Source organism: Meles meles, chromosome 18 (genome assembly GCF_922984935.1).
Source record: "Meles meles chromosome 18, mMelMel3.1 paternal haplotype, whole genome shotgun sequence".
NCBI lineage: Eukaryota > Metazoa > Chordata > Mammalia > Carnivora > Mustelidae > Meles > Meles meles.
This window is the reverse complement of record NC_060083.1, coordinates 22086340-22110681: the sequence shown is the minus strand read 5'-3', so window position 1 is coordinate 22110681 and position 24342 is coordinate 22086340. Positions and strand designations below refer to the sequence as shown.

The 24342-nt window shown below is 46.0% G+C and overlaps 1 protein-coding gene across 2 annotated transcripts; it reads left to right on the top strand.

The window, feature by feature from the left end:
• The first annotated feature begins 1909 nt into the window (after positions 1 to 1909).
• Positions 1910 to 23854, top strand: SPAG5 (sperm associated antigen 5). Of its 2 annotated transcripts, none has more exons than XM_045986315.1 (24): positions 1910 to 2015; positions 2328 to 2453; positions 6924 to 8017; positions 8121 to 8298; positions 14656 to 14730; positions 15162 to 15251; positions 15336 to 15470; positions 15564 to 15683; positions 15807 to 15899; positions 16001 to 16114; positions 16480 to 16573; positions 16778 to 16925; positions 17005 to 17107; positions 17297 to 17430; positions 17853 to 17991; positions 21337 to 21448; positions 21561 to 21647; positions 21912 to 22032; positions 22150 to 22261; positions 22651 to 22731; positions 22899 to 23054; positions 23142 to 23216; positions 23344 to 23424; positions 23655 to 23854. In XM_045986315.1, exons 1-24 carry the CDS (start codon positions 1965 to 1967, stop codon positions 23724 to 23726), a joined length of 3591 nt encoding a protein of 1196 aa, XP_045842271.1. In that variant the 5' UTR covers positions 1910 to 1964; the 3' UTR covers positions 23727 to 23854. The 2 variants fall into 2 exon arrangements, with proteins under 2 accessions (XP_045842271.1, XP_045842270.1); XM_045986314.1 differs by having other exon boundaries at positions 15159 to 15251.
• Positions 23855 to 24342: the final 488 nt, after the last annotated feature.

The window sequence follows — 24342 nt, the reverse complement described above, 5'->3', positions numbered from 1 at the left end:
ACTCCTGATTTGCTGCTGGAAGCACTATACTGTTTTGGCTACTCACCTAGCAACTCACATACAAACTGCAACAAGAACTAAGCATTCCAATTCACACATTTCTATGATACAAGCTTTTATCAGTAGGACTTAGTTTAGTTTTCTTTTTTCTGCCACTTCCCACTCTTGTTTTATTTGCTAATCTTTTTGATTGACCAGAAGTACATACACCTTGGGATACCCTCTGCTGAGTCTTGGGAAACCCCAGGCTCATGCTGGTTTTTTTTTTTTTTTTTTTAGATTTTATTTATTTATTTGACAGAGAGAGAGAGGGATCACAAGTAGGCAGAGAGGCAGACAGAGAGAGAGAGGGAAGCAGGCCCCCCTGCTGAGCAGAGAGCCCGATGTGGGGCTTGATCCCAGGACCCCGGGATCATGACCTGAGCCGAAGGCAGAGGCTTAACCCACTGAGCCACCCAGGCGCCCTCATGCTGTGCTCTTATCTTAGGTGGTCTTTCTTCCCAGTTTTCCATTCAAGCAACTGTTATCCATAGTGCCTGCAGGCTAGGACTGTTATGTTTCAAGAGCGGTGCTGTCCCACAGAAGTACAGTGTAAGCCCCATAAGTCATTTAAAATTTGCCAGTAGCCACATTACAATGGTAAAAAGAAACAGGTGAAATTAATTTTAATGTATTTTACTTAACCTAATATACCTAAAATACAATTTCAACATGTAATCAATATTTTAAAAATATTTTATATTCTCTTTTCCATACAAAGTCTTTGAAATCCAGCTTGTGTTTTACACCTATAATATATCTCAATTGGGATTAGCCACAGCTGAAATGCTCAGTAATCACATCTGGCTAGTGGCTATGGTATCAGACCCCAGGGTTGAACAGGAGCTCATCACCTGAAAGCCCTATAGTTCATGACAAATTTATAACTCCTCCTCTTTGGATGATTTCCTTTTCCAAATTCATTAACATCTCAGAGTATAGATAAGGTACAGTGAGTGTTGCAATGAACACACTTTATCATGAACCAGTACTTACCATTAGGCTGTTTCCAAAAATCAGGTTCACCTTCAATATAGCTAGACTTACCATGGAGGCGATTCAGGCCCACAGGAGAATACAGACCTGTCGTTAGTTGGTGCTGTGGGTTGAAATCTCTACTCTGTCATTTACTACCGGGGCCAATTTCATTAGGACTCAGTTTCTTGTCTGCAAAAGGATGATATTTACATCACCTACTTCACAGGTCCTTAGGAGCATTAGAGAAGTTAATATAGATAAAGCATGTGGAACAGTGCCAGGTACAGAATAAATCTTCAATACTGGTTAGCTGTTGTTCCCGTAAACTTGTAGCAGGCTCTGTGTAAGTCCCAGGAAAACACGAGAAATTCCGAAGAGGCTAAATTCCAGCTCAGGCCACCCCCGACGTAGGGCCCACGCGCGCGGAACCACCAGGCCTCATTACAGAAGGCTCCACGCCCCTCTCCCTTCCGCGCTCCCCGGCCCGCACTTCCCCGTCAAGACTGAGGCGCCAGGCAAACCTGGGGACTTGTGGCCAGGCGACCGAGACACTTTTCGGACAGGGTGTGAGGAGGGTCCACTGGAAGCGGGAGGGACAGGCTCTGACTCTCCAGCTACCTGGGTACCCGCGCCGAGGTGAGACCACAAAACGGGCCTCGGGCCCCGGGGACTTCCAAACCTCCAACCCCCTCCTGCGCAGGTGGTGAAGACTCCGCTCCTCAAAGACAGCGTGCCGGGCGCGCGAGCCCGTAGGTGGGGGCGGGGCGGGGCCATCTTAAGCCCCGCCTCCTCCGCCGGGCTCTAGCCCGCTGCTGACCGCTAGGCCGACGCACCTAGGCCCTCGCAGCCAATCGAGAGGCTCGGCGCAGTTTCAAATAAAGACGGCGGGTGAAGATGGCGTCTGCTTTTGGGTCTGGGAGGTGATCGCTGCGCGTTCTGTGGTGAAAATGTGGCGGGTGAAAAAACTGAACGTTAGCCTGTCGCCTTCGCCCCAACCGGTGAGTAAGAGAACCTCAGGGACGGAGAGAGCTGGGTCGGGGCTTGGGGCGGGACGCCGCGACGCCGAGTGTCCTCGAAAGCTGGGTCGAGGGGAACCTGGGGAAGGGTGTGCGTGTTGGGGGGGAGGACCTGGGGAAGGGTGGGGGGGACGGGGACCTGGGGAAGGGTGTGTGTGTGGTCTATTACCGGTCCTGCCGCTTAAGCGCGGCTGCGGTGGAAGTCTACTCTTCTTATTGCCCCAGGAGCTTCTTAGAGAGGAAAGAGGGGCAGGCCTGGCCCAGTCCAGGCTTTCTCACACTCTGCTTTCTCAGGGAAAACCAGCTATGAGAACTCCTCTCCGAGAACTTATCCTGCAGCCCGGTGCCCTCACCAACTCTGGAAAAGGGCCCCCGATAGGCTACTCGCCCACCTCATCACTGTGCAAGCTGGGATTGCAGGTGAGATTCGCCTGGCCGGCTTCTCGACTGGGCTCTTCGCGGAGGTCGAGAGCTCAGAGGAACAGAGGGCCAAGGCTGGGACGTAATTAATAAGGATAATGAAGTCTTCTGCCTTAGTCACATCCATTTACAGCTATTCAGGCCAACAGAGAGGTGCCCTAGGGTGGTTAAAGGAAATCCACGGGGAACCCAGACCTCTATTTAGCTATTAGTTTTTATCACCTCCTCCCCCGTTAAACCTTTACCAAACTACTGAGAAACACTATCACTTTGATTAGTGGTTCCCCCGCTAACGTGGGCTCACATGCAGAGATCAGTCAGCTGCCACAGTGAGGCAATATCCACGTTCATTCCAAGAGGTTGCCAGAACTCTTCCTGGGATCAAGTTACCCCACTAGAAGGCAGGGTACCTGGACCGACTTCTTTTAAACTAGCCCCATGTAGAATTGCCCTCACTGAGTTGTACTTTTTTCAAAAGTCTTGAGAGAAGTAGCCATGTGGAAACTGCTTTTCAGTTGTTGTAAAAACTTGCCAAGGAAGGAGAATGACCCCTCTATAAAACTCCTCAAAGAGGGGCGCCTGGGTGGCTCAGTGGGTTAAAGCCTCTGCCTTTGGCTCAGGTCATGATCCCAGGGTCCTGGGATCGAGCCCTGCATCGGGCTCTCTGCTTAGCAGGGAGCCTGCTTCCTCTTCTCTCTGCCTGCCTCTCTGCCTACTTGTGATTTCTCTCTGTCAAAAAAAAAACAAAAAAAAAAAAACAACAAAAAACCTCCTCAAAGAAATTTCTTTTAGAACTTAACTGCCTGTGATATTTGTCTTCCTGAAGAAATTGCTATCCTCTTCTCTTTCTTTCTGATAAGAAGAACTAGGTAGTCTACCGTATTTTCCCTCTTGCTCTGGCTTCTAGAGAGCTCAGGGTCAAATTTGATCGTCAGATATAGCTACTGTTACTCCTTGAAATAGGAAGATTTGCTTCCTTTTTCTTTTCTGTGATTTTGTATCTCATTAACCTCTATCTGTCCTTTTTCATGCAGACTAAATTATTTGTGACATTTTTATTTTTAGTTGATTTTTTAAAAGATTTTTTAATTTGTTAATTTTTCAGAGAGAGAGAGAGAGCGCACAAGCAGACAGAGTGGCAGGCAGAGGCAGAGAGAGAAGCAGGCTTCCTGCTGAGCAAGGAGCCCAATGCAAAACTCGATCCCAGGACTCTAGGACCATGACCTGAGCAGAAGGCAGCAGATAAACAGACTGAGCCACCCAAGTGTCCCTATTTTTAGTTATTTTTATTTTTTTTTTAGTAGGTTCCATACCCAAAGTGGGGCTTGAATTCAGGACCCCAAATTCAAGTGTTGCATGCTCCACCCACTAAGCCATTCCGCTGCTTCTTTGGAGTCTGAATTATTTTTGAGATACAATATAAATAAAATAGGTTAGAGGAGGAAAGAAGAATATGAAAAAACAGAGACTTCCTGAATAACATATGTATAAAGGTAGCGGCCTTTCTTAAAAACACTGTTTTAACACCTACTGGCCAATAGAACTTTCTGGTGGGGCGCTGTCATTTGAGCATCTGACTCTTGGTTTCAGCTCTGGTTGTCCTCTCAGGACCATGGGATTGAGCCCCATGTTGGCTCTGCAGTCTGCTTCCCCTCTCCCTCTCCTGCCCCTCCCCCTGCTCGCTCACCCTCATTCTCTCTCTTTCAAATAAATAAATCTTAAACAAACAAACAAAAACACAAAAAAAACCACCCAAAACTTTCTGGGTTGAAGGAAATGTTTGATAATATGTGTTGTCCAGTATGGTGGCCATGAGTTTTGTGGCTGTTGAGCACTTGAAAGGTAGTTGATATGACTGAGGTCCTAAATTTTGACTTTTAGGGGAGCCTGGGTGGCTCAGTCAGTTAAGTGGCTGCCTTTGGCTCAGGTCAGGATCCCAGGATCCTGGGAGCAAGCCCTACATTGGGCTCCCTGCACATCAGGAAGCCTGCTTCTCCCTCTCCCACCAACATCCCCCGTGCCCCCCACTTGCTTGCTCTCTCTCACTGTGTCTTTCTCTGTCAAATAAATAAAATCTAAAAAAAATTTTTTTAGTTTAAAATAAATTTTAGTTTTATTTAATTGTAATTTACCATATTAGTACAGTCTAGGTTAAAAAAAAGAGTACCTGCCTCCCTTTCCCTGCTCTCCTATGTGTATACTTGTGCGCTCTTTCTCTCTCTCTCTCAAATAAATAAATAAATCCTTAAAGTAATTTTCTACATCCTCATCAACACTTGGTACTTATTGTTTTGGTTTTTATAGTGGCCATTTTAATGGGTGTGATGTGTTATGTCATTGTGGTTTTTATTTGCATTTCCCTAATGATTAGTGATGTTGAGGATCTTTTCATGTACTTGTTGGTCATTTGTATTACCTCAAGAAATGTCTGTTTTAGGGGCGCCTGGGTGGCTCAGTGGATTAAGCCGCTGCCTTCGGCTCAGGTCATGATCTCAGGGTCCTGGGATCGAGCCCCGCATCGGGCTCTCTGCTCCGCGGGGAGCCTGCTTCCTCCTCTCTCTCTGCCTGCCTCTCTGCCTACTTGTGATCTCTCTCTCTGTGTCAAATAAATAAATAAAATCTAAAAAAAAAAAAAATAAAAAAATAAAAAAAAAAAAGAAATGTCTGTTTTAAAGTTTTTTGTCCATTTTTTTTTAAGATTTTGTTTATTTATTTGAAAGAGAATGAGAGAGGGAGCACGAGAAGGGGGAAGGGTCAGAGGGAGAAGCAGGCTCCCTGTGGGACTCCATCCTAGGACTTCAGGATCATGACCTGAGCCTAAGGCAGTCGATTAACCAACTGAGCCACCCACGTGCCCCAATTTTTTGTCCATTTTAAAAAAATATTTTATTTATTTATTTGACAGAGAGATCACAAGTAGGCAGAGAGGCAGGCAGAGAGATTTTTTGTTTTTTTGGGTTTTTTCTGGGTAAATAATTGGTCTTTCTATCTCAAGCTTCTGAAATAGTTTTATCTTCCTTATATACTTCAGTAATTTTATTTTTTCTTAACAGTCTTGCTTGGAACTTGGTAAGCCATTTCAATATGCAAACTCTGGTCTTTCTTTACCTTGGAGAAACTTTCTTATAACTGAGCAGAGAGCCTGATGTGGGGCTCGATCCCAGGACCCTGAGACCATGACCTGAGCTGAAGGTAGAGGCCTTATAATATTTGTTAATTATAATATTTGTTAATTTATTAATAATTAAATATTGTTAATCATAGAATTTGTTAATTTCTTCATGGAACCTTTTTTCTTCACATGTTAGATTTACTGGATTTATCTTCCAATTCTTTTAGGTCTTCCCTAAGGTTTATATTTCTTTGTATTTTTGTACTTTTCCACTTGATGATCCAGGCCAGTAATTCCAACCTCTACTCTGATCATTGTCTTTCAATTCATTTTATTGAATTTAAAAATTTTTTTTAATTTAAAGTAATATTTATTATTTCCAGAAGGGCTTCGTGTGTGTGTATTGTACTATCCTCTTTTAATTCAGTTTGCTGAATTTTTTGTTTAAAAGTACTTTTTACTACTTACGGAAGGTCTTTTTATAGTGTGTTGTTGTACTCAAGTCTTCTTCCTTGTCATCTGTTTCTTCTATCAGCTGTTTTGTTAGGGTCTACTTTTTCTAACTATCTTAGGATTTGTTCTTTCTGTGGCTACTAGATCCGTTTAAGTACAGTCATATTTTCCTTTTCTTGTTCATTGAGTCTCAGGACCAGCAACCCTGCAGTTGGTAGAAGGCACAGTGGTCTTTGTCGCTGTGAACCAGCATGTAGGGAGTTATCAGTCCTTTATGAGGCACCAGGAGGAAGTCTCTGCTCTTCATTTTCCTCTGCTGTAAAGGTTAGAGCTCTAAAAATCCCAAGGGTTAAATGGATTCATCCCATGTGTTTCAGGACACTCTCAGCTCTTGAGGCCAAGGAGACAGGTCACTACTTCAGGTTGACGTTGCCCTTTTTCCTTGGGTCCATAGATTTCTGTGGTCCCCAGCAAGACAGTACACTAACTCTGGTCCCCAATTTCTCATCTATCCCAGAAGAGGGAAAATCTTGGAGCAACTCTAGAGTCTGGCAGAGCTTACCTAGAGATCCTTCCTACCCATTCCTCTAAACGTGGGTTGGAGTTAGGTTTGGAGACAAGTGGGGTCACATTCAAGCTACCATCTCCCCAGGATATGGGTAGATTATCTCAGCCTTGTTTATATTGTAGGCTTGTTCACTTGCAAAGACCTAAGTGGGTTTCCCAGCTTTAGTCAGGGTTTAGTTTAGGGTTTCTTTAGTGAGCAGCAAGACTTAGCCAAATTTTACCTACACAGAGGTAATGAAAACTCTTCTTTTGAGTTCAGACAATATTCTGTACCCATAATTATATGTTGGGAGCCTGAATTGACTGCCTTGGTCACCTCCTTTTGTTTTCTTTGGCAGGAAGGCAGCAACACCGCATCTCCACCCGATTTTATCAATGCCAAGAGGACAGATTCCCCTTCAGAACAGTTCACCCATTCCTCAAAGTGGCTAGAAGATCCTTGCCAGCATGAATCAGATGAGCAGCCCCTAGATCTGAATCCCCAAACCAACTCTACTCCCAAAATATCTGAGGAAGCTGTAGATCCACTGGACAACAATGTGGTTAAAACCATGGTCCTTGTACCCTCTCCAGTGGGACAAAAGCAAGACGTTACACTTGAAGCTCATTTAGATACTATGACAGAGACAAACAACATCCCTTCAGATGAGCCTCTGAGGCCAGGAGATCTGCTAACAGAAGGGGTGGCAGCCTGCAAAGAAGACAGCTTTTCAGAAGTTGTTCCCGCTGTGCCTGAGAAACCTACATATCTGCATCCTCCATCCCATATCTTGGAGTGTCTACCAAATCCCTGTTCAGAGCAACAGCCATACTGCTCCAAAGAAAGCCTCAGGGGTGGTAGGACTGAGGCTGTGGTTGAGGACTTAGTCCCTTCGGAAAGTAATATCTTCTTGCCTTCCTCCATGCTCTGGCTCTCCCCTTCAACTTCCTTAGCAGCAGATTTCCCTGGCAGTCATGTGGACCCAGGGGAGGAAATTGTAGAGCACAGATCTATAGAGGAAAGAGATCTTAGCTTTCCCACACTCCCTGAGAAGGTTGAGTTAGGAGATCAAGCACTTGTCTCAAGTATGGGAGATACTCCATCCACTCGCTTGACTCCAAATCCAGGAGAGATGGAATCCCAGGTAGCTCCAGACCCAGCAGTAGAAGATGCTGGTAGGGTTCTCATCTCTGATACAGGGCCTTGGATGTCCCCACTGGCCTGGCTGGAAAAAGATGTAAATACTTCGATTATGCTGGAAAATCTCCGCCAGAGCTTATCTCTTCCCTCTGTGCTTCGGGATGCTGCAATTAGCACTACCTCTTTCCCTACTTGCTCGGTGGGGACTTGGTTTACTCCCCCAGCAGCACAGGAAAAGAGTACAAACACCTCGCAGACAGGCCCAGCAGATATCAAGGATGGTACTTCTGAGACAGAGCACCTGCTATGGAGGTAAGTGTCCCTGTATCTTTGTGCCCCTGGACTCCATTAACCAGGACCTGCTGTTCCCATCCCCTCACCCTTTCTTTCTTCTCATGTTCTTCTCTTGCTGCAGCAACCGTCCTCTGGATCTGACTGCCTTTTCTCGACATGACCTAGAAGATAACCTGCTGAACTCTCTCGTCCTCCTGGAGGTTCTCTCCCGCCAGCTGCGGGACTGGAAGAGCCAGCTGACTGTCCCTCACTCAGAGGTTCGGGACAGCAGCACACAGACTGACACATCTCCCAGTGGGGTAAGAAGGTTCTTCCCAGTGGGCCCTCTTTAAAATATGTATAAAAGCTGAGGATCTGGAAAATCCCTTAGAGCTGTGGGTACTCATTATACCCCTGGGATACATCATCAATTTCCAAGGGAATATAAGCAAGGAAAGTTTTAAAGGAATCAGTTTCTAGATGTTCATCTTTCACATGTACTCTTTTTTTTTTTTAATTTTAATTTTTTATTAACATATAATGTATAATTAGCCCCAGGAGTACAGGTCTGTGAATCACCACACATGTATTTTTTTTTTTTTTTAAATATTTTATTTATTTATTTGACAGACAGAGATCACAAGTAGGCAGAGAGGCAGGCAGAGAGAGACGAGGAAGCAGGCTCCCTGTTGAGCAGAGAGCCTGATATGGGGCTCGATCCCAGGACCCCGGGATCATGACCTGAGCCGAAGGCAGAGGCTTTAACCCACTGAGCCACCCAGGCGCCCCTCCACACATGTATTCTTAACTAATTTTTTTCTTTCCTACTTCCCCATTATCAATGGCCCTTTCCTACTTTACTAAAGAGTAGCATATTCACGACCTATCCTGAACCTTAAATTGTCAAGGAATAGCAATCAAAGGACAATAGAAAATCTTCGTGTACATGCTGAGAAAGCAAATGGCTGCAATGGTAACATAACACATCATGTGGATTATTAGAAATTTTGACTGAAGTTCACTATTGAGATTTTTGGCATGTGTCTCCAAAGGAGTGCCTAGAATTGGGTCTTTTCTTCCTCCATTCCTACTTATTCCCATTATTTATGTGAAGCAGATTCTCAGTTCTTACATCTAGAAGAAAGGAAAATCAATATAGAATTGTTGCTGAGGCATGTCTTAGTGTAGGAATTACAGTAATCCACAGACACATGAGTTAATAAGGGCAGGGAATTGCTGTCCTTTTTATTCATAGATTATTCCCAATAAAATGTTACTGGGTTAAATGGACTTCTGTTGTTGCAGAGATATTGATTAATAATAAATAGACTTAATATATTATAGACTTAAAAGATATTACATGAGGATAAAATTCTGAGAGTAAAAATACAAGGTTCAAGGAAGAAAAGGGATGATAAAAAAATTTCTGACTCTTTTTAAGGATTTATTTAGTTGAGAGGGAGAATGTGCATACATGCAGAGGCAGAGGGAGAGGGAGAAGGAGAGAAGCAGACTCCCCACTGAGAGGAGAGCCCGCAGCAGGGCTTGATCTCACCACCCTGAAATCATGACCTGAGCTGAAATCCAGAGTCAGATGCTTAATCAACTGAGCCACCCAGGGGTCCCCAAATTTCTGATCTTTTTTTGTTTTAAATTATTTTATTTTTAAAATTTATTTTAGGGGCGCCTGGGTGGCTCAGTGGGTTAAGGCCTTAACGGTCTTACTTAAACTACTTTCAAAAAAGGTTGAACCAGGGCGCCTGGGTGGCTCAGTGGGTTAGAGCCTCTACCTTTGGCTCGGGTCATGATTCCAGGGTCCTGGGATCGAGCCCCACGTCGGGCTCTCTGCTCAGCGGGGAGCCTGTTTCCCCCTCTCTCTCTCTGCCTGCCTCTCTGCCTACTTGTGATCTCTGTCGAATAAATAAAAATAAAATCTTTAAAAAAATTATTTTATTTTTAAATTTTTTAAATTTATTTTTATTATTTTTTAATTTTATTTATTTATTTTTAAAATTTCTGACCTTTAAGAAGAGCTCGTGTGTGCATTTTTAAAAAAGATTTATTTATTTATTTGAGAGAGAGTGTACATATGCGTGGGGGTAGGGGCAGAGGCAGAGGGAAAGGGGGAGAGAGGATCCTCATGTGAACGCCCTGCTGAGTGCAGAGCCCCATGTGGGGCTTGATCCCAGGACTGTAAGATCATGACCTGAGCCAAAATCAAGAGTTGGATGCTTAACTGGCTGAGCCACCTAGGGGCCCCTGTTTATGCATTTTTAAAAAAAGATTTTATTTAACTATTTGAGATATAGATTGAATGAGAAGGCAGGAACAGGGGAGCAGAGGGAGAGGGAGAAGCAGGCTCCTGCTGAGCAGGGAGCCTGATGCAGGGCTCAATCCCAAGACCCTGAGATGATGACCTGAGCCAAAGGCAGATGCTTAACCGGCTGAGCCACCCAGGGGCCCCTGTTTATTCATTTTTTAATGGCATCAAATAGGTATTAAATCATTATGTTATGTGTAGTATTTATACCATTGGATATATTGAAGAGTGATTTAACAGTTTTATTCCAAACTACCAATATTTATTTATTTAAGATTTTATTTATTTATTTGAGAGAGAATGAGCGAGAGAGCATGCTGAGCACAGAGCCTGTTGTGGGGCTCAGTCCCAGGACCCTGCGATCATGACCCCAGCCAAAGGCAGAAGCTTACCCAACTAAGCCACCCAGGCAACCCTCAAACTATCAATATATATATTTTTTAAGATTTTATTTATTTATTTGATAAACAGATTACAAGTAGAGAGGCAGGCAGAGAGAGAGGAGGAAGCAGGTTCCCCGTTGAGCAGAGAACCTGATGCAGGACTTGATTCCAGGACCCTGAGACCATGACCTGAGCCGAAGACAGAGGCTTTAACCCACTGAGCCACCCAAGCACTCCTCAAACTATCAATATTTATAACATGGTTAAAATTACAGCCTTGGGGCGCCTGGGTGGCTCAGTGGGTTAAGCCGCTGCCTTCGGCTCAGGTCATGATCTCAGGGTCCTGGGATCGAGTCCCGCATCAGGCTCTCCGCTCAGCAGGGAGCCTGCTTCCCTCTCTCTCTCTCTGCCTGCCTCTCTGTCTACTTGTGATCTCTGTCTGTCAAATAAATAAATAAAATCTTAAAAAAAAAAAACAAAAAACTACAGCCTTTAGGGGCACCTGGGTGGCTCAGTGGGTTAAAGCCTCTGCCTTCGGCTCACGTCATGATCCCAGGGTCCTGGGATTGAGCCCCGCATCGGGCTCTCTGCTTAGCAGGGAGCATGCCTCCTCTCTCTCTCTCTGCCTGCCTCTCTGTCTACTTGTGATCTCTGTCTGTCAAATAAATAAATAAAATCTTAAAAAAAAAAAAAAAAAAAAACTACAGCCTTTAGGGGCACCTGGGTGGCTCAGTGGGTTAAAGCCTCTGCCTTCGGCTCACGTCATGATCCCAGGGTCCTGGGATTGAGCCCCGCATCGGGCTCTCTGCTTAGCAGGGAGCATGCCTCCTCTCTCTCTCTCTGCCTGCCTCTCTGCCTATTTGTGATCTCTGTCTGTCAAATAAATAAATAAAATCTTTAAAAAAAATTACAGCCTTTATAACATTTTATTTTTTTTAATTTTTTTATTTTTTTAAAGATTTTATTTATTTATTTGACAGAGAGAGAGATCACAAATAGGCAGAGAGGCAGGCAGAGAGAGAGGAGGAAACAGGCTCCCTATGGAGCAGAGAGCCCAATGTGGGGCTCGATTCCAGGACCCTGAGATCATGACCTGAGCCGAAGGCAGCGGCTTAATCCATTGAGCCACCCAGGCGCCCCAACCTTTATAACATTTTAAATTAAGAGTACTCAGTCTTTCAAGGTTATTCTGTGAGGTATGAGAGGAGAACAGTTTAAAGACCACTATTCTAGAGGATTCTGGTTGTGACAGCACAGGTTGAGAAAGGAAGGGGATGGTGTCCAGGGAAGGAATTGAGAGCCTCGGTCTTGTGGCCTTTGAGATAACGGGTAGCTGCTGCTAAGAAGAGCTGGTCTCCAAATGCCCAGAGACCTGGGGTTGAAAATATCCTTAACTTTACCTTCTGCCAAAATCCTGACCTCCTTCCCCTCTCTTCCCTGAAGCTTGCCAAATCCCTTTGGAGGCCACTGAGCCAGAGCCAAGGAGGGGCAGTGACAACACCTGCCGCCATTCCCTATTCCTCATCGCAGTGCCCTGTCCTTCCCACTTGGCTGCCTCCTTCACACTAATCTCATCACTTGCCTGACTGCCCAGCTCTGAGGAGCATGCGTGCCCGGCCCTGGGCTCACAGGGTGCTGCTGGCCTTACCATACAAGATGTGGTGGGGAATAATGGCTGCTCTGCAGGGGAGAGGAGCAGCGAATGCCACAAGCTCTGTTCCCTTAAATCCAGACTGCTGTAACATCATGACTCAGCACTGCTGCTCCCACAGGTTTTGTTTCAGATGATGGCTGCCTTTCAGCAGTAATGACATTTCTGGGCTTTTCTCTCAGAACCTGAGTCTTTGTATGGCTCTGCTGTCTCAAGATCATACTTGAGATACATACAGATAATTTTTATCTGCACTAAGATAATGCATAGACGGAGAATGAGAAAAACGACTAGGAAATATTCCAGAAGGTTACTAGGAATTAAGAGAATTACAAATTAAAACAATTAAAACTATTTTTGTCTCACAAAATGGCAAAAAATAAAATAGATAATACTGGTAAGTATTGTCCCATTGTTGGTAGGGTGTATAAATTGGTTCAACCTTTTTTTTTTTTTAAAGATTTATTTGACAGATAGAGATCACAAGTAGGCAGACAGGCAGGCCGAGAGAGAGAGAGAGAGAGAGAGAGAGAGAGAGAGAGAGAGAGAGAGAGAGAGAGGAAACAGGTTCCCTGCTGAGCAGAGAGCCAGATGTGGGGCTCGATCCCAGGCCCCTGGAATCATGACCCGAGCCAAAGGTAGAGGCTCTAACCCACTGAGCCACCCAGGCGCCCTGGTTCAACCTTTTTTGAAAGTAGTTTAAGTAAGACCGTTAAAGCAATTCAAACTTTTTGACCCAGTAGTTCCACTTCTAGGGATGTATCCTAAGAGTTAAAAAAAAAAATGCTGCATAAAAACAGTAGCTTTTTTCGAAATGATGAAAAAATTTAATGAAAAATAATGGTACACCATAAGATGGGATATTCTGCAATGTAATTTCATTTATTTAAAGATGTTTGTTTATTTGAGAGAGAGAGAGAGAATGAGCAGTGGGGAGGGGCTGAGGGAGAGAAAGAGAAGCAGACTCCCTGCTGAGCAGGGAGCTGGGTGCTAGATCTCAGGACCTGGAGATCATGACCTAAGCCAAAGGCAGATGCTTAACCAACCAACAACCACCAAGGCGCCCCACAACGTAATTTTAAAGTATGCTTATGAAGAGTTTTTAATAACATGGAAAGGAAGTATAACATAAATCATAGCTTTTAAAGAAAGGAAATTTTAAAAAAAAGGAAATCAGAGTTTAAATCATTTCTGAGAGGCTTCGAGGTGAGGTAAAGTATCAGCGGAAGTTAAAAATGAGTGTACTCTACTTTGATAGGTCCCCGTAAAGCAGATGTTCCAGTCTCAGGCTATTTCAGTGAAGAGAATGAATATAAACTCAGGGTTAAATAATATTAATATAGTGAAATTAAGTACTAGAAGCAGGACCCCACGTTTATTTATGTTGTAATCTCAGTTGTGATTTTCTTAAGCATTACTGTCTTTCATCATACCTAAAATGCTGTCAATATTAAGATGCATTCCAATTTCAGTGGCACTATTGTATAAAAAGATAATCATCTTAGAATTTATTGAATAGGGTAGTTTCTTTTTTCAAGATTTTATTTATTTGATAAGCGCAAGCAAGGGGAGTGGCAGGCAGAGCAGGGAGAGCCCGATGCAGGGCTTGATCCCAGGACCCCGGGATCATGACCTGAGCCACCCAGGCCCCCTGAATATGGTAGTTTCTTTCTAAATCAGTAATCTCCCTGACACCTGAGGCAAGTAATATACTTCTCAGTTACAGCAAATCCTAATAGCCAGAAAATCTCTGGTGTGGAGTTATAGTGAACTCTTTCAGGGTAGTTGCTATACTGTTGGTTAAGAATCATTGTTCTAGGGGTCCTTGGGCGGGTCAATCGGTTAAGCGGCCAACTCTTGATTTCTGCTCAGATCATGATCTCAGGGTCCTGGGATAGAGTCCTGGGTCTGGCTCCGAGGTCAGCAGGGAGTCTGCTTGGCCCTGTCCTTGTCCCTCTGTCCCTCTTCCCACTCATGCTTGCTGTCTCTCAAATAAATAAATTACATCTTAAAAAAAAAAAAGAATCATTGCTCCAGATGGTGAAATTATTAATGCTTCTTTTTCCATTTTAATCACTCTGTATTTCCAAACTTTTATAAACCTTTAAACACATGTCATCCTTATAGTTAGAAAAAAGGTTATTTTGAAAAGGAGTTTTTTATGTACCTCTGGATTTTTTTCTGACTCAGCTTCCTCGAGCTATAAGCCTTGCTCCTGCTTTTAATAGGAGAGGCTCCTGGATCTTGGCAGATGGGAGCGGGAATGTGGCGCTGGTGGGGCATGTTGCCTATGCAAAGGGCACACCTTTGTTTCTCTGACTAGATAAGTAAGAAACCTCAGCATCTTCAGGAGAGCCAAGAGATTGGACAGGCTCTGCAGCAGGCCAGGAATGTCATGGTAAGTACTGATTGCCTTTATACCATCTCTGGGTCTTCTGTAACGATCAAGAATGGAGAGTCTTGGGGCACCTGGATGGCTCAGTGGGTTGGGCCGCTGCCTTCGGCTCGGGTCATGATATCAGGGTCCTGGGATCGAGCCCCGCATCGGGCTCTCTGCTCAGCGGGGAGCCTGCTTCCCTCTCTCTTTCTCTGCCTGCCTCTCTGCCTACTTGTGATCTCTCTCTCTCAAATAAATAAATAAAATCTTAAAAAAAAAAAAAAAAGAATGGAGAGTCTTGGGTGGTTAGCAGATGGTGATTATCTTCTCCCTACTGGGAGCTTGAAACTGGGGCCACTGGATTCCCCTCCTAGTGCCCTAGGTTATTACTTCCGGCATAGTGACTTTATTTGGTCTCTGGTCTAACCTAACCACCTTTCCCTTTACAGCAGTCCTGGGTGCTGGCTTCTAAAGAGCTGATATCCTTGCTTCATCTATCTCTGTTGCACTTAGAGGAAGATAAAACTGCCGTGAGTCAGGAGGTAAGCAGCACCAAGGTGAAGGCACTCCGGTGAGACTGAAAGTCCAACAGGAACCGGATGCGATGTCTGATTCTTATCTTGTAGTCTCGGCGTGCAGAAACCCTGGTCTCCTGCTGTTGTGATGTGTTGAAGAAGTTGAAGGCAAGGCTCCAGAGCCTCAAAGCAGAAAGGGAGGAGGCAAAGCACAAAGAGGAAATGGCCCTTAGAGGCAAGGATGCGGTAAGGTGCCAGGCCTTTATTCCTGGATATGGGAGGTGTCTTCCTCAGGGTTCCTGCAGGAACACAGAGTCACTTGCCCTCTTCCCTCAACAGGCCGAGGCTGTGCTAGAGGCTTTCTGTGCACATGCGAGCCAGCGCATCAGCCAGCTGGAACAGGACCTGGCATCCACCGGGGACTTCAGAGGCCTTTTGAAGGAGACCCAGACCCAGCTGGTAATTTGAAGGCATTTTCTTCCCTGGGATCTAAGCTGACACACTGGGAGGATGGCCATATCCCCACACTCTGTTGTATCCAGAGGGAAGGGGCTGTCTCTGTAGGCAATCCTTCTTGTGTAGGTTGGGCTTCATGCTGAGCAGAAAGAGGTGGCTCAGCAGACAGCAAGTCTGACTTCAAACCTACAACAGGACTGGATATCCATGCAGCTGGATGTGAGTATTTGGGGCCATTGTATCACCCTTTCCTCCCAGCCCGCCCTGTTAGGAGCCCTGCCTCGAATGTGCTCTCCTGACCTGCTTGCTTTCCTTGCTAGTATGTAACATGGACAGCCTTGCTGAGCCGGTCTCAACAACTCACAGAGAAACTCAAAGCCAAGAGCCGGCAGACACTGCAGGAACGTGATGCTGCAATTGAGGAAAAGCGGCAGGTACAGACCAGGAGTGGGGATTTCTTAGGCCTGGTTTCCTCCTCCTTCTCTGTAGAAGGCCTTTCTAATGAGTGGTATCATTAGCCTCTTTCCCTGGTTGTGTCTTTTTTCTCCTCTGGGTTTGGAGACTAGTCAGGTCCTTTCACTGTAGATGGCTTTGGGCCCAGTTGTTTCCTTTTCTCTTTAGTACCTTCTTCAGCTACTTTTCTCCTCTTTCTCCTTTTTACTGGGGACCTTATTTCTGCAGTGTTGCTGCCCAGGAGCAAGGTGCTTTGCTCTTCTGTCCAGAAAGAGGAGCTGGGCTGAGTCCTAGGATTCCTGATTCAGGAAGAACCATAGGAGAAAAATCTATCTTTTCTTTCTAGGTTTCCAGGGAGCTGGAACAAGCTACTACCCATTTAGAGGACTGCAAAGGCCGAATAGAACAACTGGAGTTGGAAAATAGTTGCCTAGCAACAGGTAGGGGTGGGTGTGTGTGTGTGTGGGTGTGTGTGTGTGTGTACGTACGTACACATACGTACATGAACAAGCCCTCTGCCCTGCTGAAGCCTGGCGTGTGGCAGTAGAGCAAGGAAGTGCTGTGGAGCATTTTTTTCAGAGCAGAAGAGCAGAGAGGTTTTGGCCTGATGACTACATGGTGTCATTAGGATACTTTTGGTTTAGATCTCCGGGCTCAGCTGCAGAGTCTGGCCAGCATGGAGAGTCAGTTAAAAGAGCTACAGAGTCAGCATGCCCATTGTACCCAGGACCTGGCCATGAAGGATGAGTTGCTCTGCCAGCTGACCCGGAGCAACGAGGAGCAGGCTACTCAGTGAGTCACTATCGGGTTGTGGTGGCAGTCGGCACCCAGGGTGTAGGATGGCTGGGATCTAACAGAAGGTCTCTGGCAGATGGCAAAAGGAAGAGGCAGCACTAAAACACACGCAGGCAGAGCTGCAGCAGCAACAGGCCGTCCTGGCCAAGGAGGTTCAAGACCTGAAAGAGACTCTGGAGGTGAGGAACATGGCTGGGGGCAGGGGAGCCGGGAGCAGCATGCCTCTTACCTGATGCTGTGCTGGTGACGTTTGAGGCTGGGGACCTGGAAAAACCTCGGTTCCCAGGGCTCTGAAATTTCCCACTTAGCTCATTTCCACCCCCTCCCTCTCTCGCCCCTTGCCTTCCTTCCTTTTCCTGTGTCCCCAGTTTGCAGACCAAGAGAATCAGGTTGCTCACCTAGAGCTGGGCCAGGTGGAGTGTCAGTTGAAAACCACGCTGGAAGCACTCCGGGAGCGCAGCCTGCAGTGTGAGGGCCTCAAGGACACTGTGGAGAACCTGAAGTAAGATTTCTGCCTTTCTGTGCTTCACCTACTAAGTGTCTATGCTTCCTCGGAGCACTTCGGAAACTGCAGTCTCCAAGGAGACTGTGACATGATCCAAAAACTTCTTGTTTTCCTCTTTTTTTTTTAAGATGTTATTTATTCATTCGAGAGAGAGAGAGAATGAGAGCATGAGAAGGGGAAGAACTAGAGGGAGGGGGACAGCAGACCCCGCACTGAGTGCAGAGGCTGAGGCCGGGCTGGATCCCAGGACTCTGAGATCATGACCTGAGCTGAAATCAAGAGTCAGACGCCCAACTGACTGAGTCACCCAGGCGCCCCATGTTTCCTTTTTGATGAAGCTCCGTGTGGGGATTTGGGAGAGGAGTTCAGAGAAGGTTGCCTGGTCTTCGGCTGTTTTCTCTATTCCTTCCTGATTTCAGGGCTAACCTGGCTAGCACCATAGCAGAGAACCAGGAACAACACCTGGAGAAGACCCGCCAGTATTCCCAAGAGCTAGGTGTGCTGACTGAGCAACTACGGAGACTCACCCTCTTCTTACAGGCAAAACTAAAGGAGAAGGTAGGATCCAGGGATTCCTTCTCTTCCTTTGCAATCATATCTTCAAAGACAATTTTATTCCTTCCTTCCCAATCTGTAGATTTTTTATTTCCTTTTCTTGTCCTACTGCATTAGTTAGAACTTCTACCACTACATGGAAAAGAAGGGGTAAAAGGGAACATCCTTGCCTCATACCTTATCTTAAGTATGATGTTAGCTGCAGGCTTTTGTAGGTTGAGGAAGTTCTCCTCTGTTCCTAGTTGATGAGACTTTTCCCAGTTGTATCTTTATCGTACAGAATGGTCTTCCTAAAATGCTACTCTTCTTCCATCTCTGACCTTCACTGACTTTCAGTCACCTACAGGACTTCATCCTGTCATCCTTTTTTTTATCTGTTTCCTGCCTATTATGAACCCTTTACTCCAACTAGACTGTCTATATACTATACATCTCTAATCATACATGTCCCGTCTCTAATCATACCCAGACTTGGGCTGTTACCATGCCCATTTTCCTCTGTCTTCAAACTAGAAATACCTTTTCCTTTCTTTATCCTCCTTATTTCAACTTCTTTCGAATGTTCCTGAATCACATGTATTCTTCATGAACTTACTTTCCTTTTGCACTCGCATTAGTTTTCCTTGGATGTCTGTTCTCTTCATCTATATTATGATGTTTAAAGAAAGCAGATGGGGCACCTGTGTGATTCTGTTGGCTAAGCATCCGACTTGATTTCAGCTCAGGTCATGATCTCAGGATCATGAGATCAAGCCCCAAGCTGGGCTCCACACTCAGTGGGAAGTCTGCTGGAGATTTTCTCTCTCTCCCTCTCACTCTGGCCCTCCCCCTGCACTCACTCGTCCTCTCTCTTTCTCTCTCTCTCAAATAAATAGTAAAAAAAAAAAGGGGGGGGGCACCTATGTGGCTCAGTGGGTTAAGCCTCTGTCTTTGGCTCAGGTCATGATCTCAGGGTCCTGAGATCGAGCCCCACATCAGGCTCTCTGCTAAGCAGAGAGCCTGCTTACCCCCTCCCTACCCCATCTGCCTACTTGTGATCTTGCTCTCTCTGTCAAATAAATAAAATCTTTAAAAAACCCCAAAAACAGAAATTTAGCCTTTCTTCTTTGGCTTTCCCACAATGCTATCTTTCAGAATAGTTAATTAGCTGATTCAACATTGAAAGGTACAACCAGGATCCTGAAATTTGGAAGTGCTTATGATCTGACCCTAGTGTGTGCTGAGCACAGAAAATGTGAAAGAATCCACAGTGTTGCAGGGAAGACAGGTGTAACCCTGACATCTTGACTTGAGATCATGATAGAGGTCTGCATGGAGGAAGCATCCGTTATACCTTTGAGAGTTAGCATGTCTTCTCAGAGCAGGTGATCCTTGGGCAGAGTCTTGAGGTTTGGAAGGTGGGGGTGGGGTAGGGGCAGGGTTATGTAGGAAGGCCTACTAGGCAAAGTTAGAGAGTGCCTTTCTGACTATGAAAGTCGGAGAGGCACTGTGTGTACTCTTCTTGTGGTGTCTACCTTGTAACATGACCTGGGTCAGGTGCTGGGGCTACAGGTGAACAAGACAAGGCCCTGCTCATATGGAATTTGGCAAGTTTGGAGTCTGGGAAGTAGCTTTTCAGTATAGAAGCTATATGGGGCAAGAATGACAAGGAGACAAGACTAGAGAAGTAGACAGGAGGTCTGGAGGCTTGAACTACTGGCGATTATAGAAGGGTTAGAAAGGAAAGGGTGGACTGGATGAATTGAATATGTATTTAGAAAATAGAAGTAATAGGGGCACCTGGGTGGCTCAGTGGGTTAAAGCCTCTGCCTTCGGCTCAGGTCATGATCCCAGGGTCCTGGGATCGAGCCCCACATCAGGCTCTCTGCTCCGTGGGGAGCCTGCTTCCTCCTCTCTCTCTGCCTGCCTCTCTGCCTATTGTGATTTCTCTCTGTCAAATAAATAAAATATTAAAAAAAAAAATAGAAGTAATAGAACCTGGTGACCAATTTGGTGTAGGAGTAAGGTGGAAGAGTGAAGGGTCATCTCTAAATTGCTGGAAAGGTGATGATACCTTCTAGAACTGGGGGTGGCACACTTTTCCCATAAAGTACAATATTGTATTTTCGTCTTTTTGGCCATGTTGTCACTATCTTAACTACTCAACTCTGCCTTTATAGCTCAAAAGCAGCCATAGATAGTATGTAAATAAATGTATGGCTGTATTTCAATAAAGCTTATTTATTACCAAGACAGATCGCAGGCCAGATCTGAACCACAGGCTGTCATTTGCTGCCCTCCCAATCCCCTGGCCGTAGGATCATAAACTGGAGGAGGAACAGATTTTGCGGGGGATGGGACAGGGAAAATGGTGAGGTCAGCCTTATGTAAACTAAATTTCAGGTAGACTATGGAGCGTTCTGGTAGATTTTTCACAGGCCTTTGGGTCTGGAGATTGGGAAAATAATCTACTTGAGAGAGACAGAAAGTTCATCCACACAGTAGTAGCTGTTTTTGTGGAGTTCCCCAAGGCAAGGCCTGGGGAATAGATTAGAGTATAAAGAAGGCCAAGGATAAACCAAAAGGAGTCCAACAGTTTAAGGAACAACCTGTGGATAGAAGAAATTGAAAGTTATGAGGTGTGTGTATGAAGGAGAGAGTCATGTCCCAGAAGCTGAGAAAAGGACATTCCTTTCTTTTTTTTTTTAAGATTTTTTTTTTTTTTTTTAATTTCACAGAGACCACAAGTAGGCAGAGAAGCAGGCAGAGAAGGGTGAGGAAGCAGGCTCCCTGCCGAGCAGAGAGCCCAATGCGGGGCTTGATCCTAGGACCCTGGGATCATGATCTGGGCCAAAGGCAGAGGCTTTAACCCACTGAGCCACCCAGGCGCCCCAAGAAAAGGAAGTTTCTAAAAGAAGAACATAGTCATCGATTATCAAATAGGTCAGGTGAAACAAGAGCTGAAACATGTCTGTGGAATTTGAAAGTAAGGATGCCATTAGTGAACTAAACGAGTTTTGGTGGAATGGTGAGGAAGAAGACTGAGTGTAGTGGGCTAGGAAGTCACTAGATGGTGACAATTTTAGGCGGGAAGTATAGGCTTCTTTATCTTTTTCCTGAACGAAGGGGAAAGAGAAAAGGCAGCTTAAAAATGGGATTTAAGTTAAGAAGGATTTCTGTGTTTAATTGTTATTTTTGTGAGAGAATTAATTCCCTCTTTCTTGGGAAAGGAGCTAATTGAGAAGGTGCTGATAGAGAAAAGAGAGTAGATGGAACAGCATTCCAGAGGAGGTGGGTGCTTGGTACCTGGAAGTTCAGGAGATCACTAAGCCTGAAGAGCCACTGACCATGTTTCTCCTCTACCCTTAGGCTGAACCAGAGATCCCCGTGGTAAGCACAGCCTGTGCTCCTGCCCAGGAATGCCCTCTGCCTACTGACAGCACCTTCCTGGGAAATGTCTTGACAGCAATGGCAGATGAAGGTTAAAGGCCCTGGGATTTAAGGGTGGGAGAGTTGTGGCCCTGGCTTCTGTTATGGCAGACCCTTGACTGGGTCACCAGAGGGGCCCTCTACCTTGGTTGGTTTTGTTTCAGAGCCAGAAGCATCTCCTGTGCCCTTGCTCGGAGGTGACAAGAGTGCTTTCACCCGAGTAGCGTCAATGGTTTCCCTTCAGCCTACAGGTTAGGATGGGCTCCAGGGATCCTGCCTCATTTCTAGATCTGGTACTCATGATAAAGAGTAAAACAGTAAGAAGTAATTTGCTCTAAAAACCTCAATTTTACATGGGCTTATTTTATTTCTGCCTTTTGGGATCTGCAGTGTTCTGGAAATTCAAATCCTATGGGTGGGGAACATGGATAAGAGTTGTGGTGGTGATGGCTACCCACACTTTCTTCCTTCCAGAGCCCAAGGGCTCTGCTTCCAGCTAGCACTTGCTCTTTCAGAGATCCCAGGCATGGAGAAGGGCCTGGCAGAAATGGGTGCAATGACTCTGGAGCTTCAAAGCCTGTGTTCCCTGCTGCAAGAGTCTAAAGAGGAAGCTGTCAGGACTCAGCAGCAAAAGATGTGAGTGGAGGGTGGTCTTGATCAGAGGGGGCAGGTCATGTGAGACAGCTCCTTATGTCCAGGGCCCAGCCAGCACCTGGGAGGACAGAAATAATGCTGAATTTGTCCCTCCCCTAGTTGTGATCTGCAGGTGAGGCTACAGGCCCAGGAAGAACAGCATCAGGAAGCCCAGAAGGCAAAGGAGGCAGACATAGAGAAGCTGAACCAGGCCTTGTGCTTGCGCTACAAGGTGAAGGAGGGGCCTAGAAGTGGGGCGATGAAGAACTGGGGCAGCTCTACTGGCCCACTGGGAGCAATGGTCTCTCCAGGAATCTGGGTGGTGGGGATTTTCCAATCCTTGCCCTAGTTTTGCCCTTCCTGGGGTCAGACATTTCACACGTTTGAAACTTAGCAGTGGGCTGACCCATCTCCCAGGATGACCTAGAAGTCAGGAACTACGGCAGAACTCTCTCAACACTGAAACATGCCTTGCCTGATGTAGCCCTAGGGGAAGAATTGGAGTGTTATCAATTGGTATTATTGGAGCTGGACAGGGGTCAGACACTAAATCCTATCTCCTGGCAAGGGCTACTAAGAAGCCAGCTCTCTCAGTGCTTCTTACCTCCCTTTCCCTCACAGAATGAAAAGGAGCTCCAGGAAGTGATACAACAGCAGAACGAGAAGATCCTAGAGCAGATAGACAGGAGCGGCGAGCTCATAGTACGTTCAGTATGATGCCTGGCCTTCCGCCTTCTGTGTCCCTGAGGGCTAGAATCTCAGATTCGGTGGGAAATGGATCCCTGGTCTCCCCTTGTTCACCACATGGGATAATAAGGGTAGAGAGGCCCTTTGAGGGCTACTTGACATCTCTCCATTCTCATCCCCAGAGCCTTAGAGAGGAGGTGACCCAGCTCACTCGCTCACTTCGGCGTGCGGAGATAGAGACCAAGGTGCTCCAAGAGACTCTAGCAGGTCAGCTGAACCCTGACTGTCAGCCTATGGCTACTAACTGGATCCAGGAAAAAGTGTGGCTCTCCCAAGAGGTGAGAGGTGACTCGGAGTTAGCAGAGGAGCTGGGCAGCTGGCGGGAACCCTAGGCTAGGCCTCTACTGATCTGGATATACCTACAGGTGGACAAATTGAGGGTGATGTTCCTGGAGATGAAAAATGAGAAGGCAAAACTCATGGTCAAGTTCCAGAGCCATGTAAGAATTCCCATGCCATTCAGGGCCATTTCCCACTACTACTAGCAAGTGCTCTGCCATATTTTCCTTGCCCCACAAGCTATGCTGTTCTGAGTGTAGGACTTAATGCATCCTGTCTGTTTTCTAGAGAAACATACTAGAGGAGAATCTTCGGCGCTCTGACCAGGAGTTAAAGAAACTAGATGACATTGTTCAGCATATTTATGAGGTAAAGGAGGGGAGGGAGTTGATGTAGCTAAGGCGCCTGACATAGGGCTTGGCCCTAGGAAGTACTCAGGAGCATCTCTGTGGTTCCCAGCCTGTTTTGAGCCCTGGGCCTGACTCACTGTTGCAGGCTTCTCTGTGGCTTCTGCTTTCTCCCCTCTAACCCAGTTGGTGCTTCCTGGGGCTGGGAGCCTTGGACTTGTGACCCTAAGCTGCCTTTATGCCTCTTCCCAGACTCTGCAATCCATCCCAGAGGTTGTGACGGGTTGCAAGGAGCTACAGGGACTGCTGGAATTTCTAAGCTAAGAAACTGAAAGCTGGAATCTGTTTCACCCTTTACCTGCAGTACTCCCTTACCCCAACACCAGGACCAACGGACAAAGAGCTAGCTGTGTTTAATGTTATTTAAATAAAATATATTTAATGTATTTCTTCAAGTTCACTGAATCCTGTTTTTTGGGTGTGGGGGATCGATGAGGTTAGAGAACCTTGTTGGCTCTCCTGCCTGGGCTCCCTCCATACCACCCTCCCCCTGCATCCAGAACCAAAGGCTCCTCCTCCCTTCTCTTGCTTGCTCAGACACTCTGGGCACTGGACTGCTTGTTCCCTGGCTCTTAGCCTGGGGGTGGGACAAGGATTCATTCTCTTACCTTCTCCATCCCCCTCTAGGCTAGGTCCTGGTAAATAAGAGGGTGAGGACAGAGAAACTCAGTTCCTACTCTCTGCTTCCGCCTACCACACTTTGTTCGTGCCTCTCCTTACCCCACCAGGTCCAATTACTTAGGTGACTCTCCATCACACCAGGCTCAGTCCCTTGCATCCAGCCCAGTGCCCGGCACATGGTAAAGGCGATTGTGGCAGAAATGAGGGCAAGGCCAGTTCTTGCTTCCGGGGACCCCAGTGGTAGGGAGGTGGGAGTGGG

What these genes read in the sequence shown, in the direction of transcription:
- SPAG5 (XM_045986314.1), top strand. Translation starts at nt 1,965, where the DNA reads ATGTGGCGGGTGAAAAAACTGAACGTTAGCCTGTCGCCTTCGCCCCAA. An exon ending in GGATATCCATGCAGCTGGAT is followed by an intron (nt 15,900 to 16,000) that starts GTGAGTATTTGG and finishes TTTCCTTGCTAG; the next exon opens with TATGTAACATGGACAGCCTT. An exon ending in TGGTCAAGTTCCAGAGCCAT is followed by an intron (nt 23,217 to 23,343) that starts GTAAGAATTCCC and finishes TCTGTTTTCTAG; the next exon opens with AGAAACATACTAGAGGAGAA.